At 41.0% G+C, this 20,511-nt stretch overlaps 1 protein-coding gene across 1 annotated transcript; it reads right to left on the bottom strand.

Moving 5' to 3' along the window:
- Positions 1 to 120: 120 nt before the first annotated feature.
- Positions 121 to 18,545, bottom strand: MYEF2 (myelin expression factor 2). Its single transcript, XM_081964583.1, has 18 exons — positions 18,251 to 18,545; positions 15,393 to 15,622; positions 14,164 to 14,216; positions 12,914 to 12,921; positions 12,731 to 12,824; positions 10,545 to 10,736; positions 9,922 to 10,075; positions 8,170 to 8,219; positions 8,014 to 8,077; positions 7,739 to 7,840; positions 7,300 to 7,350; positions 7,144 to 7,215; positions 6,981 to 7,067; positions 6,236 to 6,334; positions 5,684 to 5,752; positions 2,876 to 3,090; positions 2,734 to 2,785; positions 121 to 699 (listed from the first exon to the last, which is right to left on the bottom strand). The coding sequence occupies exons 1-18, from the start codon at positions 18,406 to 18,408 to the stop codon at positions 536 to 538; spliced, it is 1,914 nt and encodes a 637-aa protein (XP_081820709.1). The 5' UTR covers positions 18,409 to 18,545; the 3' UTR covers positions 121 to 535.
- Positions 18,546 to 20,511: the final 1,966 nt, after the last annotated feature.

Raw genomic sequence — 20,511 nt, 5'->3', positions numbered from 1 at the left:
AATGTGATCAAGACCAGCAACAGCTATGAAAGCTTGTAAAACAAATGGATGGGAAGAGAAATGAAAAACCCGCAGGCTCTACAATCGCAAGACAGGCAAAACTGACCAGAAAAACACAAATTCCACTATACAGACTTTTATTAAACAGAGAAAATGGCTTGTTTTATTAAAAACAGTAGAACCATTCATTTAAACTGAATGACTAGAAACACTTAGCATGATTTTTAAAGAGGCATGAAACAGCCACAGCTTCTGAGTACAAGAGAAGGTGGGGCGGTTTTAGGCCACTGAACAAGTCAGGAAAGTTTCTCTTAAAAATCAAAATGTAGTAAGAATTAACAAGTTCACACAGTATATTAAACACTATACTGTTAAAGGCTGAGGGGGGGTGGGGATGAAGGGTTTAAAAGTATTGTTTCTTCAACTCAAATAAAGCAGACAGTGCTACTAAAAAGGACTTACTGGGAAAGGGAAAGAAGGAAGGAGCTACAGGAAACTGTCTAAAGGAATGTTCCCCCAACATGTACTTTATAAATTACGCAATGCGATCCAAACGTACGTCAATTTCTCTGCCACTGATTTTTATGCCGTTCATTATTCTACAGGCCTTTTCTGCCGATTCTGGCGAGTCAAATCTGACTGTTCCACAGCCTTTTGATTTTCCATTCTCCATTTTTATTTCTGCAAACATTACATGACCTGAAAAGTTAAAGCTCAGTTTAGCCAACCATGGTGCAGATAGAAGTAGAAATCCTGTAATTACCATCAATGGTTTTTCTTTTAAAAAAAAATCAAGTTTACCCACTGTGGGAAAGCTAGAGTTATCGAAGCAAAGGATGAAAGCACACAGATAAGATTAAATTAGCTAGCACATTCTGTTAAGGCATAGTATGCAGTCTCAATGCTTAGGGCATCACCTCAAGTCTTGCTGCATGCCACCCCCTTCAACCGTCACCCCCCCCTTTCTGATTCACTCCATGCTTTTATCACTTCAAAGTGAATATTCTTGTTTCTACGGTTAGTTTGTTGTGTAACTGATAACAGATCTTGGTTGCACAACTGGACTTTTTTTAGTAAAATAGAGCTGAAATAATTTAACGGCTCTTTAATGTTTTGGTCGCTGGGGTATATAAAAATAATGATGCCTATGGCTTTGCTGAACTAAATGTTTGAGTAACGTTAAATACTTTTAGATATTATGAGCCAGAACTTAGGTATTGCTTATAAATAAAATAATAACAATGCTGAAGAGACCCTCTTGGGGCACTTTTAGTTGCTCTAGTTAATCCCCTATTCACATTAAGAAAGAAAAACAGAAGCCAGGTTTTAAAAAACAGAAAGCATAATGCCTAAAACTATATATAAATATCACCTTATGAAAGACACGTGAGAAAAATCTTGCTTTTTATATTTTTACCACAGAATAGGAAGAACATAGTGGATTTCCTGCTTTTTAAGGTTTTAGAGTGGACAACCGATAAGAACATTTTTCTAGTAAAATGCTATTAAATATAAGATAACATATTTAAACCTATTCATTTATATATACCAAAACAAGTTTTAGCTACAGATTACAACATATTGGAGAAAGCAGACTTATCTTTTATAAGTAAAGAAATAAATTGCATGTTAATTCTTTTGGTAGAAATCATTTTTCTCTTTGTGCAAGTTTTCAAATGATACAAAAACCCTTGACATTTAAAAATAATAATAATTAAGACACACTCTACTCCCTTTAAAATTCAAAAACAGTATTTTGCTCTGAACCTGGATTCATTGTGAAACTAAATAAATGTTAACTTATCTATTGAACAGAATATAAAAAGATTATGCCCCCAAACGAATTTACCACCAGATATCTGTATTTCATAACAATGTCAAAGGCTAAATTGTTGCAATATTCAGATGTATCTAAAAAGATCTTATCAAATATAACGTTTTTTTCATGGCATCCAACCACTAAGATTCGAAAGTTTTAACCCTAATTTATAAACAAGCCATAACAGCATATTACGCTACACCAAAAAAAAAACATGCTATAGATTATCCATGAAACACATTTACAGTATTTCAAGTACTATAGATTATTGCCATGTTAATGAGATTCTCCATCATCCAGGTTCATGATTATCCCAAAGGTGTTTTTTCAAGAGGCAACTGTTTTTTCTTTGAAGGCATTATTACACTTCTCATCCAAAAAGTTTCTTCAGCTCTGACTGGATGATGGGGAATGGAATCCAGAAAAGTCCACTTGCCTCTTGAAAAAGAATATTGCGATGTTACTAAACCCAACCAAAGTCTGAATCATAGTTTGAAAACCTCAGTTTGGTCAATCACATCTGGATCAACGAACTATAATTTAGGGCGCTGTACTACCCTCTGAAGTAACAATGATAGTCCAGAACCCGATCTTTGCAAATACATCTGTCACGTAATTCACGGCCTAAGCGGAAGCTCGTGTTGCCCAGTGTTCCTCAAGGGAAATACCAGAAAGGAAATGAAAAGCTTCTCAGAAGAGACAGCTCTTCTCAACCATGCACTTCAAGGGAACGCAACATCCCAAGATGCCTGCGCATGTGCCCTCATCTTCTGCAGCATGGCGCTGCAGGTCAAGGCAGGCGTCCAGAGGCTCCACGGAAGACAAGAGAGGAATGGGTCAGAAAGCCACCGATATAGACACTTGCTGTGGCTTGTTAATTCTGAGATGCAGCCTTATTTGCGCCTAATACTTACCACACTGGCTGAATTTTTCCTTAAGCTTCTGCCAGGTCAAGTCAAAAGGAAGCTGAAATGAAGATAAGCATAGAGTAGTAACCTTCAGGGGAAAAAGCGGGAGAATTATGCTGCTCGTGCGGTTTTTAATTCGGAGGCTTACATTTCTGACAAATATTTGGTTGCCTTTGGTGCCTACTCGGTCTCTCACACCGCTTCCCATGGGGCCAGGCACAAATCCTCGATCCATATCAAGGTTCCTCTCCAGGGCAGATCCCATGGTGGGTCCCATCCGATCAAAACTGGTGCTCATCCGATCCATCCCCATTCCCATCCCCATTCCACCGGTCATGCTATTCATACCACTTAGTCCACTACCTGCAAAGACAAGAGAGGAACAGAGGGGGGGGGGAGCGAGCCTTTTAAAATCAGGTGGAATTGGGGGGTTGTTGTTGTTGCTGTTTTTGCAAAGGCAGAGGCATTTCAGCAAGGGAGCTACCTAGTTCTTGTCAATTGCACTGACTGACTAATTTCTACACGTTTTTCCATTTTCTTTTTCTATTATTCAATTATGTTTGATTCTCGGAGACTTCCTGAACAAGTCCATGCAGTTTTCTGGACAAGGTTTTTCAGAAGCGGTTGCCATTAAAAGTAAAGGTAAAAGTTCCCCTCGCACTTATGTGCTAGTCGTTCCCGACTCTAGGGGGAGGTGCTCATCTCCATTTCAAAGCCAAAGAGCCAGCGCTGTCCAAAGACATCTCCATGGTCATGTGGCTGGCATGACTAAATGCCGAAGGCGCACGGAACGCTGTTCCCTTCCCACCAAAGGTGGTCCCTATTTTTCTACTTGCAATTTTTACGTGCTTTCAAACTGCTCGGTTGGCAGAAGCCGCGACAAGTCACGGAAGCTCACTCCGTTACGCAGCGCTAGGGATTTGAAGCACCGAACTGCTGACCTTTCTGATCGACAAGCTCAGCGTCTTAGCCACTGAGCCATCACGTCCCTTTGGTAATGGCTGCCATTACCTCCTTCCTAAGGACGGAGAGGAACTGGCTGGCTCAAAATCACCCAGCTGGCTTTGTATCCATGATGGGAGTAGAATTCAGGGATTCCTGGCTTCTAGCCTGCTGCCTTAACCATGACACCAAACTGGTTCTCTCGAGATGTCAGGGTGATCCAGCTGCACGTGGAGATGCCCACTTTATCCATTCCCTTCCGCCTTCCATTCAATCTCTCTAGTTAACTCTTGGTAATTTATGGCTGCAACAGCCCAGGGGAAGGGAAGCTGCCAAACACGGCAAGGTTGAATCTCAACCCAATCTATTTGGAGGCTGTCTCTACTGGTCCATGATTAAGGCTAATTTCAGTCGTCAATGCCCTGTAGCGAGTGAATAGGGCTTTATAATAAACTCGTTAAATCGTGCAGCAATCCATTGATTCCAAAACCGAGGCTCACTCCATAGGATACTATTCGTTCGGTTACAGCAGCCTTCCGGATATTCTAGTCATTCTCCGACTAGGGTCAGGCATCCTGGCTTCACACGCCATGGTAAACATGCATGCTGTTGAGTTAGATCTCTCAGCCTGCGAGCCTTGCTATTTCCTCAGTGCAGGAAAGGACCGTAACTTAGTGCAGTGTTTCTCAACCTTGGCAACTTGAAGATGTCTGGACTTCAGCTCCCAGAATTCCCCAGCCAGCGAATGCTGGCTGGGGAATTCTGGGAGTTGAAGTCCAGGCATCTTCAAGTTGCCAAGGTTGAGAAACACTGACTTAGTGAAACCGCACTCTCTTCGGATGCAGTCTCTAAGGTCCAGCTGTAGAGGTGCCAGGTTCAAGCTCTAACATCTGCTTGGATATAAAGCCAGCTTTCTTTGCTCTTATTATGAAAGGGCATTGTTTCCCCCCCGAAAATAAGCATAATGTTTCTCATGAAGATGGAACTGTTCAATACAGAAGGCCCTCAAGGAATGAGAACTTCCAGCAGGGGTGAAGGCATACAAACCACACTGGCAACACAAAGCATTAATGCACACAGATTTCATTTATCGGACAGCCATGCATGACAACTCAATGAATCTTCCTTTTACACATTTAAATCTCCCATGTAATGTATATGCACCTGAAGTATCATACAGCTAGAATTGTCCCTACAGTTTTCCTCAAATCCATTATTTCTATAGTTAGCCTAGAAATACATGTCCCCTAAGCAGCAAAACTGGTTCACAAAAAACTTGGGTTCTGAAATGCTCTAACATAGGGCTAAAAGCTCTAACATAGGGCTAAAAGCTAAACATAGAGCCAGAGGCAAGATATATCTATCTATCTATCATCTATCTATCTATCATCTATCTATCTATCTATCTATCTATCATCTATCTATCTATCTATCTATCATCTATCTATCATCTATCTATCTATCTATCATCTAATCTATCTATCTATCTATCATCACAGATCTTAATAAACACCAATTACAACTAAGCCCCATAATCTAGGACTGTGATGGTGAACCTGTCGCACACGTGCCAGAGGTGGCATGCAGAGCCCTCTCTGTGGGCACCCATGCCATCGCCAGCTGCTCTTCTGGTTTCCGGTGCAGACATGCATGCTGGCCAGGTGGTCTTCGCACATGCCAGAGTGCTGGTAACCCAAAGACGGCACACGCAAAGACCACCTACCCAGCATGCATGTCTGCACCAAAAACCCAAAGATTAGGTGGCAAGCACGCACTTGAGTGCCAGCCAGCTGGTCTTTGGCGCTCCAGTGTGTGTGTGTGCATGCCCCCTCCCCCCTCACACTCGTTTCAGTTTGGGCACTTGGTGCGGAAAATGTTCGCCATCACTGATCTAGGGAATCCTATTTTTGTGGTGGGGGGAGCAACAGCTGATTTTCTTCCCCTAGATCCACCTCAAATGCTAAGAAGACTTTCTACAACTGGATTTATTCTTTGTTGGAACAGATCAACCTACTCATTCCAGATCCTACGGGGCCCATATTAGAAGCTCCCATGCCTCCTGCAAAACCACCAACCATTGCACCTAAACGAGGATAGAAAAAAATGAAGTTACATAAATCCATTTCATTTTAAGCTGGGGAAATCTTCCAAACATCTGTGGGGTTTTTATAAATCATCCACATACTATTCCAATAGATCTACGTTTTTTAAAAGTTAGGAAAATACCACCAGAGAAGATTCATTAAAATTATTCTAACGTAGAAATCAAATAGCCTGCAAGGCTGTTAAGTTGCAATAGCACCTCCTAAGATAAAAAAAAAAAAAACCCTCAGGCTTCTGACTTAGGCTTCATTGTCTCAAAAATACAGAACAAATGAGATCCTGCATAGTGTCCCCCTCTGGGGTGAAGAAACAACCTTTTTTTAAAAGAAAAAAAAACCATACTGAGAAGAGAGATAAAAGAAAGATTTTGAGTATGAAGTGGCATCATGCTCATTTGTGAAAATGGTTTGCTTGCTGCATGCTGGTTATTAGATTCTTGGGGGGGGTGGATTAGTTGTCATACCCATTCTCCCAAAAGTGTCTCCAAAACCACGGCTCAAGGCCATGTCGCTTCGACCAAAGTCTCGGTCAAGAGTTCCTCCCATGCCACCGCGGAACATTTCTGCAAGGAAAAAACAGCATTCAGCACTTCTTCTGATTTCCGAGCCATGCACAAAAAAGTCACAATTCAGATAGCACAAAATCGCTCTTCGGACGTGGTAACTTGAGAGCATGAAAAAACTGATTAGCTAACTGCTGTTAAATGGCTAAGGAACTCGGTTGCTGTATATATTTATTTGGGATGTTTCGTTTTAAAAATTGTTGCTTTAATGGTTCTTACACTTGTGAAATTGTAAGCCACCGAGCCATTGAGATGGCCAGCTATAGAAATGGAATGAATGGATGGCTCACAATCAATCAATGTGAATGAGAAGCCTCTCAAACATCAGACAGCTCTGTAAGAGGAATCACTGAAATTTACTTTCCACAGAACTTTTTAATTAAGTAGAAGGCAGTTACTTCTATATTGTTTATTATAACCTCTTAAGCCAGGGTTGTCAAACTCCCGGCCCACAGACCGGATGTGTCACGCGCTGGCCACGCCCATGCCTGGTTTAGCAAAGGGGGGGGGGAAGTCCCGATACGTCATGTGATGCTGCCATGACGTGAATTTGATGTCTTAAGCCATAATAGCCCTTAAAAAAACGAAGTTTACTTTGAAGAATAGGCTAGCCTGATTATGCCATGTAAAACGAAGCTAAACTTACCTCCCATCCCAGCAGCCATGCCCGTTCCTAGGCCACCGCTCATTCCACTACCCATGTTCCCTCTGAAGTCATCCACGCTTCCCATACCTAGGAAGATTTTATTTTTAACACTATTGCCAGACAGCTTAACATTTTGTATTGTAATGAATAAAAGTTTGCCTACCTCCCAGTCGGTTGACTCCGCCAAATCCTCCCATATTTGCCATTCCTTTCATGCCACCAAAACCACCAACACCTGAACCGTAAGTGAAGAGGTGTTTTTTTTTTATGAATGCTGTAACATTTACACAGAAATAAAGGAACAGGTAAACATACCTACCTCCACTCATTCTATTCATTCCTCCAAAGCCTGGTCCATCCACTCCCATTCCTTTAAATAAAGGAAAGGAATCAATGCAGAATTACAGCTTTTCTCTTTATTTATCATAGGTCTGTGGGCATTTATAATATAGCAAATAGACTGATATATTTCCTTCCTTCTTCCCTCCTTGCCTTACTATTAATCAGCAATAAATTAACTGTTAATCTAGACTGACACCAAATTTTAAAAGCTAGATGTCCAAAGAATAGAATTGGGAAGGTTATAGCTATTTTAGGGGAAGAAAGAGTACCGTAAAAAAATGCCAGCAACTACTTTTTTCCCTTTATCGTCATCTTAAGTTAAGAGACCTAACACATCAGTCTGCATTTAGCACCTTCTGTAAAAGTCCAGATATTTTCCCTCTTGTCTCAAGATCAAAAAGAGAAAGTCTGCTAACCTCCTGGAGTCACGTTCCCCATTCCACTCCCCATGCTCAATTGGGTGGCGCTGATTGGCTGTCCCCCAGGACCAAGTCCCATTCCGATCCCTCCAAGTCCACCTTCAAAAGCAAAATGAAAAAAAAAAAAAATTCTCCATAAAATGTTAAGGGCGATGGTTTCTCCAGAATAGTATTGTAGCCACCTAAGACTTGAAAGACAGAGCTGCTTTCTGAAAACCGAATTGGTACCCAAAGCAAGATTAATAAAGAGCAAAGAAAAGGACAATACTCACGGGGCAACTGGGGTGTCTTGCTATCGGCTGCGCGGAAATCATCATGAGGAATTGATTTATCGTCCTAAAAAAAAAAAAAAAGCCAAGGCTTTTGAGTGAGCTTTCCACAGCCCCCCTCCCCTCCCCCAGTGGAAAAAGCAGAAAGGCACAACTCACCATTTTCACATGCATGGGTCTGTCAAAGAGGAACTGCCCATTGAACATTGCTGAGCGCACAGTCAAGGATTCTTGCTTTTAAAAATGAGAGATATTCAACCGAAAAACAAAATTCTCTCACATTTGCACTACTGTTCATATACATGAGGTATCACCAATCTCTAGTACATCAGTATTCATTGGAACTACACAAGCTACATTCCAAGAAGGAGTGGACAGAGCAAGGGAAAGATTAAATTTGATGTCATTAACATTTATAAATAATTAAATATAGCTAATAAGGTTCCGCCATCACATGTTTAATTACTTGTCGCTTTTTTTCATATTTAAAATTATGCTTCAGTAGTTCTTGGGGGAGGAGGGCCCCCCACAGTTAAGGCTTCAGATTGTCCCCCTCTGATCTAATTTAACAATTCAATCTGCACTGCTGCATATGCAAATTTCAGGTGGGTGGAAAGCACTGAACTGCAGGCCGACACTGAGAATTCTGATCGATGGCACAAGAGCAGACGAATTCCCTTTAAAAAATGGTGCCCGTTTGCTGATGAGCTGGTAAAATGCACATGGCATGCACGGTATGCGCTTCAATAAAACCACCTTTTTCAAACACTAATTCAAAGTCAGGCGGTGAACCACTTGTGCAGTTTTTTCAAATGCAGGAAAGCCCTGAATTTCAGCCCCAGTGTCGTTTATAAAAGCTATTTTGGGGGGAGGGGTGGGTGGGTTTGGAAGTAAAACTGGGAATTCTGAATTTATCAGCTTCCCTACATTTCATAATGCAGGTAGCATTGCATCCCGGCTGACTATGAGCCCTTTCGCCTAACAGAAAATAAGTTATGTGAAAATTAATTATCAGAACAAAGCAATTTGTATGCCAACTACGTCACTGATTTAAGTCTTCTGCCAACATAGTTTAAGAGCTTTATTTTCAGTACACTTTTCTTGCACACAGCCGTGACACGCGACATCACAAATACTATTTATTTTCCATATCATCTATCTACTTTTTCCTCATTATTCTGTTAGTTTTTCCAAAAAGATAGCAATTGCTACCACCAGGGCATAGCAAAAAAATAATAATACAATAATTAAATCACTAATAAACCATTTTTACAGTTGGATTAGCAAAGTAGTTGGAATTAACACTCTTTGTTTTCCTCTAGATGATTTTTTCCCCCTCAAACTAAACCAAACACTCAATCTACCTGCTTGGCATTCCTCGGAAAATAGTCAGGTATTAATTCAGGGTGCATACCAATTCTGATTAAATTGGAAATCTAATTATCTGCTTGGATTTGGTACAAAAATCCCTTTCCAAAAAAGTGGAAACGCATTCCGACTGTGCAGGAGTTTGGAATCTCAAGATGGCATTGAACTATGACTTCAGGCAGCATAGGCGACATTGAGGGATACTAGTGGGGCCACAGGTTCCCATCTATACAATTCCAGAAGAGAAATGCACAGTTTCTACACTAACACTACAAACTGTTATAATCCCTGAATAGCTGCCAATCTACCCCTACGCCAATACTGCCTCCAACAGATACCCTCCAAAGTATAGGATCAGTGCTGTAACTTCAGTTACTGCTCAAAAGCATGCAAATGTCAAAAAGATAAAATTGATGGCAGAGTTTACACACCACCAAGCCCTCTCGGAAGTCAAATATGGTAGGAACAATGTTTTTAACTTGCTTGCAAGGACAAAACTTGACAACACCGCTCTTATTTGATCGGGTTGACTTGTGAGGATACAGATTGCCTGAACAGCTTCAATGGGCTGCTCAAAAGTCACGGTTCCCATCCCCCGACTTTTGCCGTCTTTGTCTTCTTTGATATCCGCACGTTTTACCGTCCCAGCAATGCTGAACACTTCCTTTAATTTCTTCCAGCCAACCTTAAAGTCAAGCTTAGAAAGACAAGATTCCATGGGATAGACGAACAAAATTTTGCCTTTCGCTTAAAGGCTCTTCATTCTGTTCGTGCTCTCGAAGCAACTGCATACCTATTCTTTCGTTTTTCAACATGCTGACAGAACAAAAGAAGCAACACCCCTCATTTCCTAATGAAGTTATTAAAAAGGCAAATAACGAAAAGTATTAAAACACGATTATTCGTTTCCCACAGATTGCTATGTCCACACGAGCAGTTCATGAACTTTGAAAGCAGATTACAGAAACATTCGAGCTAAAAATCCTTTTTAAAAAGATAATCACTAAAAGTTTAGAACTTGGGAGAATATCAAAATAGGCAGAGACAACATCAAAGGATATCTATCAATGCTTAACACCCCATTAAAATCAGCACTGCTCTTCTCACTTAACGATAATGTACTGTAACAACTGCCTAGGAATCTCCACTGCTTTTCTATTACTTACATTGGCGACAAAAATGGTGGAGCCCAGCCTGCCAGCTTGTAGGTTGCTGATAATCTCAGGAGGAATGTTTGGGTTGTTAAGTATAGAAGGAGGCAAATTCATTAAGCCAGGTGCTATATCTGGACCGTGTCCACCTGTAAATGGCCCACTCCCACGCTGCAGTGCCCTGCGAGCGTGCTCACCATCCAGATCCTACAAAATAGATAACAAAGGAAATATGCATCAATGGAACCTGAGTCAGTAGTAATAAATATTAAAACAATTTTAAATTCCATGTAACCTTCGCAAAGCAAGTAGCATCCTTAGCAGGGGCAGCGGAAGGAACAAATAAGGGACTGGAGACTAAAACATATGAAGAACGGTTGCAGGAACTGTGTATGTCTAGTTTAATGAAAAGAAGGACTAGGGGAGACATGATAGCAGTGTTCTGATATCTCAGGGGCTGCCACAAAGAAGAGGGAGTCAAGCTATTCTCCAAAGCATCTGACGGTAGAACAAGAAGCAATGGGTGGAAACTAATCAAGGAAAAAAGCAACTTAGAACTAAGGAGAAAATTCCTGACAGTTAGAACAATTAATCAGTGGAACAACTTGCCTCCAGAAGTTGTGAATGCTCCAACACTGGAAGTTTTTAAGATGTTGGATAACCATTTGTCTGAAGTGGTATAGGGTTTTCTGCCTAGGCAGGGGATTGGACTAGAAGACCCCCAAGCTCCCTTCCAACTCTGTTATTCTATTCTATTCTATGTTGATGGAGACCTAGCTTCCTCACTTTTATAAGTCGTCTCGAAAGAAATACCATCCACTGTCACCTCCTATTGTGTTCCTTAGCCCAAAGATCACCCAAAGAAGGTAGGTCAAACTAATATGTTTTTTCCAAACAACAAATTCATTGATTTTAGAGTTATCTGTCAATATCAGATGGAGCCGCGGTGGCACAATGGTTAGAGTGCAATACTGCAGGCTACTTCTGCAGACTGCCAGCTGCCAGCAGTTTGAATCTCACCAGGCTCAAGGTTGACTCAGCCTCAGGTGACTAAAATAAGGACTCAGATTGTTGGGGGCAAATATGCTGACTCTGTAAACCACTTAGAAAGGACTATAAAACACTGTGAAGTGGTGCATAAGTCTAAGTGCTATTGCTATCTGCTGCAGATGTATTTAATGAAGGCAGGATTCAGACCACAGATATTGACACTATATTCATTTCCACTCTGGTTCACAATTAGGCGGGTCAGAAGATACAAGATTCAAGTCATATAGTGTTTAAAAATCATCATTCAGCCAACTCTAGATTTAAAGCTTGTAAGTAAGCAGATATACACTATATTGCCAAAGGTATTCGCTCACCTGCCTTTACTCACATATGAACTTACTGTAAGTGACATCCCATTCCTAATCCATATGGTTCAATATGACGTCAGTCCACCCTTGGCAGCTATAACAGCTTCAACTCTTCTGGGAAGGCTGTCCACAAGGTTCAGGAGTGTGTTTATGGGAATTGTTGACCATTCTTCCAGAAGCGCATTTGTGAGGTCACACACTGATTTTGGACGAGTTTACGTGGCCTACCACTTCGTGGCTGAGTTGCTGTCGTTCCCAAACACTTCCACGTTCTTATAATACAGCTGACAGTTGACTATGGAATATTTAGGAGCAAGAGAATTTCACGACTGGATTTGTTGCACAGATGGCATCCTATCCTATCCTGGACTTCACTGAGCTCCTGAGAGCGACCCCTTCTTTCACAAATGTTTGTAAAAACAGTCTGCATGCCTAGGTACTTGGTTTTATACATCTGTGGCCATGGAAGCGATTGGAACACCTGATTCTGATTATTTGGATGGGTGAGCAAATACTTTTGGCAATATAGTGTATTTCAAGTCTTACAGGAAATCAACGGTGCTTGACAAAGCATTCTTACTTCCAAGTTCCATTATTCAGGGGCCTGAGAATTTTCTTATGAAATCTTAATAAGGCTGGAACCTACTGTATTACCATTTTACATAGAGCGGAAAAAGAGGGATCATACATACATTTGCAATTTTAAAAAATAATTTGCACTTTTTGACATCTATTGTTTGTTTGCGGAAGTTTATTATTTTGCAAAGTATCTATAACTCTATTCCAGTTCTTTTGTTTTAAAAGAAAGGCACAATGTTCTGCGGGTAAAAATTGCAAACATACCTCTTTTATGTTAAGTGGTCTTCCGTTAAGATCATATTTATTCATGGTCTCCAGTGCTTTCTTTACAAATTCTTCATCTTTGAATTCAACCACACTGGATTAAAAAGAATTAAATGCTTATTAGTTTGTTCACTTTTCTAAATCGCATAAATATTAAGGGGGGGGGGCATAAAACACACTTACCCACAACCCTATGTCCACGAGGAGGTTTGTCGATGCAGGAAAGGACAAAAATAAATGAAAAACAAATCAGTAAATGCCATTGTTATACTAAGATTTTTAGACAAAATGAGGAATAAAGTCTGAATAAAGAACAGAAATTTTGGAAGTGGGAAAGCCAGTTTTAACTATAATTTATCCTACCACCATTTACTCAAAACATTTTAGTTAATTTAAACGGCAAAGAAAGTGGACATTCAATTTGTTTTACTGCAGGTTTTTTTTTTCTACTAGGGTTCTCTTAAGCCAAATCATATACAGAATGTGGAAATGGCACAAAGACAGCTTTATCCACACAAAAAACTGAGAATATCCATGACTATCCCTGGACTGTTGTTATCTTGAGGAATAATATCCACATTTTCCATAACATGATGGTAGTTATTAACAATTGTTGGTGTTGTTGCCTTCTTTAAAAAGAAACATTTGATTTTGTATTTAAAGTTACTCTTTAACCAGCTTTGGTTTTATTTATTTATTTGTTTGTTTGTTTAACAAAAATTCCCAAAGGGTCAAATGAAAATTGCAGTTAAATAAAAATCTGAAGGGGGAAATAATCAAACACCAAACAGGTTTTTTTCTGATTACATCTGAGTCAAACCTGCATTTCTCGTGTTCACAGAGCAAGCTCAGACTTACTATAGTTTGAATGTTTGGCCCTTTTAAGAAGAAAGACACAAAGCAGCTTTTAAACATTCTTTGCACAAAATTGTCTCCCTTTTTGCAGGTATCGCCAACCTAACAGCCAACTTCTTCCATTCCTTTTTTTAAAAAACCTAGACAAGTTGTTGTTTTTAAAAAACCTAGACAAGTTCAATATTCCAAAATAGTCCTGCACTCTTTAGGCTCATCAAAGTTTATACTCAGCCTCTAGTTAGAATGCTACACTTAATTTATCATTTCAGGGTTTTTTTTCCAGTCCTCAACTTAAACACACTGAACACAACAGAAATCCTAAAGTGAGCTGCTGTTTTAAATTAATTAGGTAAATGCCATTTATTTAAAACACATATTAAAAGGGCTTGTCCCTTGCATCCAACTACACACATTTAAATAAAGGTTGACAAACTGTATCTGATATAAAAACCTCTGTCTGTAATATCAATATTAAAAAAATGAAACTTACTTTCCAGTTACTGGTACAAGTATTATACAAAAGTAAAACTGCTGAGGAATTTTAAACCTCTTAGCAGATATTTGCCCATGGCACTTACCCTTGATTTTCCTTCTGCATCCTTAAACAGCTCCACGTATGTAACCTCACCAACTACATAAGACATACAAAGGGAAAATACCAAGAGACAATGCATTTAAACACCAGTGTCTTTCTTTGCTGTGTCCCTGTGCACAACTCTACAGAGAAACACCTATTATTCACCAACAATCAAAACCAGACCAACATACCTCCTGTCAAGGGCTATATAATTTAGCTAATTTTCAGGAATATGCAACAGCCACATTCTCAAAAGCTAGAAAAAACAACTATGTTTAACCTAATTCATACTATAGATCATATTTTGGCCAGTATGATATGGTTGGTGAACAAGTTCAGATATACAGATAGTCCCTTCACCTATCGATTAGAACATCAACAATAAACACTTTTCAGTGACATTTGTCATCCTGCTAACAACAGCTGTTTTAAGGTGACTTTCTCCCTGAATATCTTCAAATAGTAAAGAGGTTGCCTTCAATAGAATAACCAATTTACAAGAGTCAATAAAATTTCACAGCAAGCCACAAACTTTCTAAAATAGTTTCATTGCATAAAACCAATCGTATAGTCACGTCACCTTACAACAGATACGCCTAGCACAATTAAAAGTTTTGTTTGGATTAAAATACCTAGAAACCAAATATTCTTGGCGTGATTTTGAAGCAATCGTATTTTCCCAGGTTAGTACAAAACTAGCTGTTGACATTTCGTGAGTTGAGATTTCACCTGTCCCAGGCCTGCCCGTGGCAAGAAGTTTGAGAAATTCAAATAGTTCTGTCAAACTACAACACTTGATAAAGAGCTCCAGACAGACAAGTCATGGCAGAAGTAACAAGGCAGACAGAAATAATTCCACAGCCAGATTCCACCAAGGAAAAATACTGAAAAATCTTTTTGAGAGGTATCCATACTTAGGAACACACTAAATAGTGCTTATATTCAGAACTATAGCTAGACATAACACACTCCCTTTAAAAGTTCATTTGTGAGAATTGGCATATTCACTACACTGTCCGTTGTCCTACTAGTATAGGAGGTTGGATACTTCGTTCGTTTACCAGACTGTCCTGCAATGCAAATGTCTCCAGCGAAAGAAAAAGGGGGAAATAGACATATGAAGCAGAAGTTGGAAAGGGCACACCAAATTTGCATGATTTTATAATATTTCAGATTTATTTATGATTGTCCCTTTTTTGTGCATGGAGAAGACGGCAAGAAGTAAGTTACCTTTCTCTCTCATAAGATCTTTAATGGACTGCCATTTCATGTCATATGGAATGTTGCTAATGAAAACTCTATTACGATTAACACTCTTCTTTTCCCCAGAGCCTGCACTCTTTTCCTTTGTGTATGGATGAAATCTATTCCTGTGTCCAAGAGATGGGATTGCCTTTGGTTTTGAAATATACTTTGCTTTCGCTGGTACGGTCTCATCTTTTCCTGTTTCATCGTTTTCCCTGCATTTGGAAAGAACAAAGTTAAGATGGGTTTGGGAATGTAGGATTAATACTTGCTTTTAAGCCAGTGTTTTATCAATCATAGTACCTTTAAGATGTGTGGACTTCAACTCCCAGAGTTCCTCAACCCTCCATCGTTTAACCAAATAAGCCACCTAAACATGAACAAAATTCTCAGAACTATGAGACCCTGCTACATTCTGGTTATACTGTACCAAGTGGGGATAGAAGTCCTCTTCGGATGTTCTCACTCAACACGGTCAAGATTTAAATGAAGGATGTATACAAGGATGCAATTTTCCGTTTTTCGTATGAATGCGGTGCCTCTTAAGGCCAGACACCTGAAATTCTACTACCAGATGTATTTATATCTGCATCTTCATACTATTTTATGAAGGACGGCCACATTAATGAATCCAGATTGTAACTGCACATGAATGTATGAAACGTAGAAACATATGAAGCAAAACCAAAGTATGTGTCTAAATATCACAGGCTGGCATGCTTAGATGCATCCTGACTTGTTTGAAAAGAGCAAACGAGTCGTTTGCAAAGCAGAGAGAGTTATTTTCTCTTCTATGAAGTTATAATCCCGAGGGACAGTGTTATTACCATTAAAACAGGTTCTCCTATGAACTATGCATAGTCACATAACTGCTTTGCTTTTCAACAGATCCGGAGAGCTGACTTGAAGAAGGCAAACATCCTTTTACAGCAGCAAATTTATAGCTGCTGTACAATTAGCGTAACATTTCTACAAATAGTCGTACAGCCCAGAGGTTTTGATCATCAGATAGGAAGCTTACAAGAAGTAGCTAGAGGTGCAGTAATGTACTATAATTGTATCAGATGTTTGATACAGCTGTCACAGCAATATCTTGTAATTCAAATAGCAACTTGCATCTGATTAATACTGAATGCCAACTATTTATGAATAAAATGCCATTTGTTTGCTTTGCACTGTGCTGATCAGTTCCACTGCGCAAAAACAAGTTGAAATTATAGAAGTGGGAAGAAAAGACAATACTATTCATAATTATCCAAGGAATGGGAAGGTCAAAAGCACAAAGATAATCTACATTCTACCTAATTATAACAATCCTGAATCAGTTGGACCTCTGCAAGTTCCCTCAGACCCTTCTAAGGGCAGCGTGGCATGCTCGTTACCTGTGGAATCCATTCCAGAATAAGGCTGGGAAAACAATTGCAGGAGGTGAAAGCTTCTGCCAAAATAGAAGGCCGAAAAAGGTCAATATTTTTGGTTTAGTAGTTGCAACCTTCTAAGTAAAGGTAAAGGTTCCCCTCGTACTTATGTGATAGCTGTTCCCGACTCTAGGGGGAGGTGCACATCTCCATTTCTAAGCCGAAAAGCCAGCGCTGTCTGAAGACATCTCCGTGGTCATGTGACCGGCATGACTAAATGCCGAAGGCGCACGGAACGCTGTTACCTTCCCACCAAAGGTGGTCCCTATTTTTCTACTTGCATTTGTACAAGCTTTCAAACTGCTAGGTTGGCAGAAGCTGGGACAACTAACGGGAGCTCACTCCATTACACGGAGCTAGGGATTCGACCCACCGAACTAGCTGATTTTAATTCAGGTTGGGCCAACATTCCCCCCAGGCTGGTTCAACTCAGGCTTATCCTGGATCATCAGGGTTGTTTCTTTCATACCCTACGACCCGTCCAGGGCTGTAGAGCGGTTCTGCCTTTCTTTTGACCTGCTGCTTTTTACAATCAACTTGAGCCTGCAAACAATGGCAGGAGGAGGAGGGCAGGCGCTGCGGCCTTGAAGAATTTCTGCTCCAACATGTATGTTGTTTTGGAGTGCATAAGGGGAAAATCGGAATATATTGAATATCTAAGAAATATAGAGGGGGGGAGGTCTCCAGGGGATGTGGTGGGTGCACTGTAATGTATGTTTTTCCCCTTTTTCTTTTGTCTTTCCTTTTTTTTGCATTCAGTTGTATATGTACTGTTTGCTTTATTTGTGTTTAAAATAAATCAATAATAATAAGAATAATAAGAATTTCTGCTCCAACCATCCCTTCCCCCTCCGTTTTACGACGCTAGAGAGGAGACTAGCATGGGGGGGGGGGGGTCTGCACGTTTACCAGCTGGGGGGGACCAAGTCTTCCCCCTTCCTTCATCTCAATGAACTTGACTCCCCTTTCAAAGGGGCTGCTGAAAGCCTGTCCTTCCTTCGCTTAGGGTACCCCCCTCCTTCTGTACGCGAAGCCCCTCAAACGGCTTCCTCAACACGAAAGCCCCCCCCTTTTAACAAGACGGTCAAGCAGCCCGCCTGACCTTTTCCCATCACGAAATACCCCCCCACACACACACACACAGAGGGCGAATTACAGGAGGGGGGGGGGAATATCCAGGCGACTGCCTTCGGACTCCTCCAGGGCGAGAAGGGAACCGGCAGACGACCGCTCTTTCAACCCCTTCGCCGCGCGGCCTAGGCGGCCCACAGCATCCCCGTCCTCAAGTAGCGGCTTGGGGCCCGGGCGCCACGCCCCCTTGCCGGCCAAGACCCGCGGAGCGCGAGCGCGCGTTTGCGCAGGCGCGAACTTTTCCCACCCCCCCCCCTTTCCTCTTCCCCCCCCCTCCCCCTTCCCTTCGCGTACATTTTCACCCCGTTTGTGCTCCCGCCGCCCTCGGCCGGGCCCGCTCCGCCCGCTTCTTCCTCCTGCTGCCGGTCGTGGTCGTTGACGGCGGCCTCCTCGGCTTCTCCCATCGGCGTCGGCGCGGCCGAGCCGGCCTCGTACTTGTCATCCTCCGCCATTTCCTCAGCCGTGTAGCGCAAAAGGGGACGCGGGCAGAGAAGACAGGCTCCCTCTCCTCCTCCTCTTCCTCCTCCTTTCAGCCCCTCAGCCACTCGCTCCGCAGCGGGCTGCGCCTTGCTCTCGCGAGAACCCAAACGTCGCGGGAACGGGAAAGAGGAGCCTGGGAGCGAGACGCAGGCCGCGGCTCTGTTACTATGGCGACGGGGACTCTTCCACCCACCTCCTTCCCCTCCCGCCTCGGAGATGCGGGCGTGCCTTGCTTCGTCAACTGTTCGATTAAAATTATTAAACTTATATTTTTTTCAAGTTTTTATTTTTTTAAAAATGTTTACAAACATATCAAATCCATGCGTGAACAGTGCGGTACCTGGGTGTCATTTATTCTAATACAAATAAAACTGATAAAGAATAGAATAGAATAGAATAGAATAGGATGAATAGAATAGAATAGGATGAATAGATAGAATAGGATGAATAGAATAGGATGAATAGAATAGAATAGGATGAATAGAATAGAATAGGATGAATAGAATAGGATGAATAGGATGAATAGAATAGGATGAATAGAATAGAATAGGATGAATAGAATAGAATAGAATAGAATTCTTTATTGGCCAAGTGTGATTGGACACACAAGGAATTTGTCTCAGTGTACATACATACAGTGTACGTCATAATTATTACATTCAATCAACTTATGTTTTTCTAATAATAATACACATGTATGTTAGGTTTCAATCCATCGTTATTCAATTATTCCATGTTTTCTCTTGTTATTACTTTTATTTTGTTCTATAAATATATATATACTAATATTCCCCCTTCTCTTATTTCTATCACTCTCTCTAACTTTAGTCCTGCCACACTTTATTAAAAGGCTTTTTCTTTCTATTCTAATTCTAATTTCTAATCATATCACCCATCTCCAAAAAGAAAAGAGAGAGAAAGAAGTAAAAACAAATCTTTGCCCGCTTCAATACTTTAATTGCTATACAAAGTTAATGGAAAAGTCTATAAGGTAAAGGTTCCCCTCGCACATATGTGCTACTCGTTCTCGACTCTAGGGGGCGGTGCTCATTTCCGTTTCAAAGCCAAAGAGCCAGCGCTGTCCGAAGAGGTCTCCGTGGTCATGTGGCCGGCATGACTAAACGCCAAAGGCGCACGGAACGCTGTTATCTTCGCACCAAAGGTGGTTCCTATTTTTCTACTTGCATTTTTTTACGTGCTTTGAAACTGCTAGGTTGGCAGAAGCTGGGACAAGTAACGGGACCTCACCCCATTACGCAGAACTAGGGATTCGAACCGCGGAACTGCCGACCTTTCTGATCGACAAGCTCAGTGTCTTAGCCACTGAACCGCTGCGTCATTTTCATTTTAACCACCCTTTACAGTTTGAGTGCTCAGACACAATGAATAGTTGGTGTACAATAAGTAGCAGATGAAACCCAAAGCTGCTTTTCCAAACGGAACTGGACTTTCTAGGGGGGCTTTTTGTTTGAAAACATTTTGCTTCTCATCCAAGAGACTTCTTCAATGAAGTGGACTGAAGAAGCTTCTTGGATGTGAATGGAAACATCTTCAGTAAAACCCAATGGTGCTTTTTCAAGAGGCAACTGGGTTTTCTGGGTTTTCTTTGAAAACGTTACTGGACTTTCTGGTTTTTCTTTGAAGGCGTTTCACTTCTCATCCAAGAAGCTTCTTCGAGGAAGTGGACTGAAGAAGCTTCTTGGATGAGAAGTGGAATATTTTCAAAGAAAAACCTGAAAGTCCAGTTTCCTCTTGAAAAAGCACCTTTGGGACAACCATGACCTGGATGGCTGAGAATCTCCATAGACATGAAGTCCAGATCTTAACATTTCTTCTTCTTCTCCTCCTCCTCCTCCTCCTCCTCCTCCTCCTCCTCCTCCTCCTTCTTCTTTTTCTTCTTCTTCCTTCTTCTTCTCCTTCTCCTCCTCCTCCTCCTCCTCCATATCTGTCATCAGATGTTGGCGATCATGTTGGCAATCCTTTTTTTGTCAACAGCCGCATGAAAAAGTGCTGCTGAGTTTTGTCCAAACCAGTCCCTTAGATTTTTAATCCATGATATTCTTCTTCTGCCTGGA

The sequence above is a fragment of the Natrix helvetica genome (assembly GCF_964273705.1).
Source record: "Natrix helvetica genome assembly, chromosome: 12".
Taxonomy (NCBI): Eukaryota; Metazoa; Chordata; class Lepidosauria; order Squamata; family Natricidae; genus Natrix; species Natrix helvetica.
Note: the sequence above shows the minus strand (reverse complement) of the source record. Positions and strands in the feature narration are given on the sequence as shown.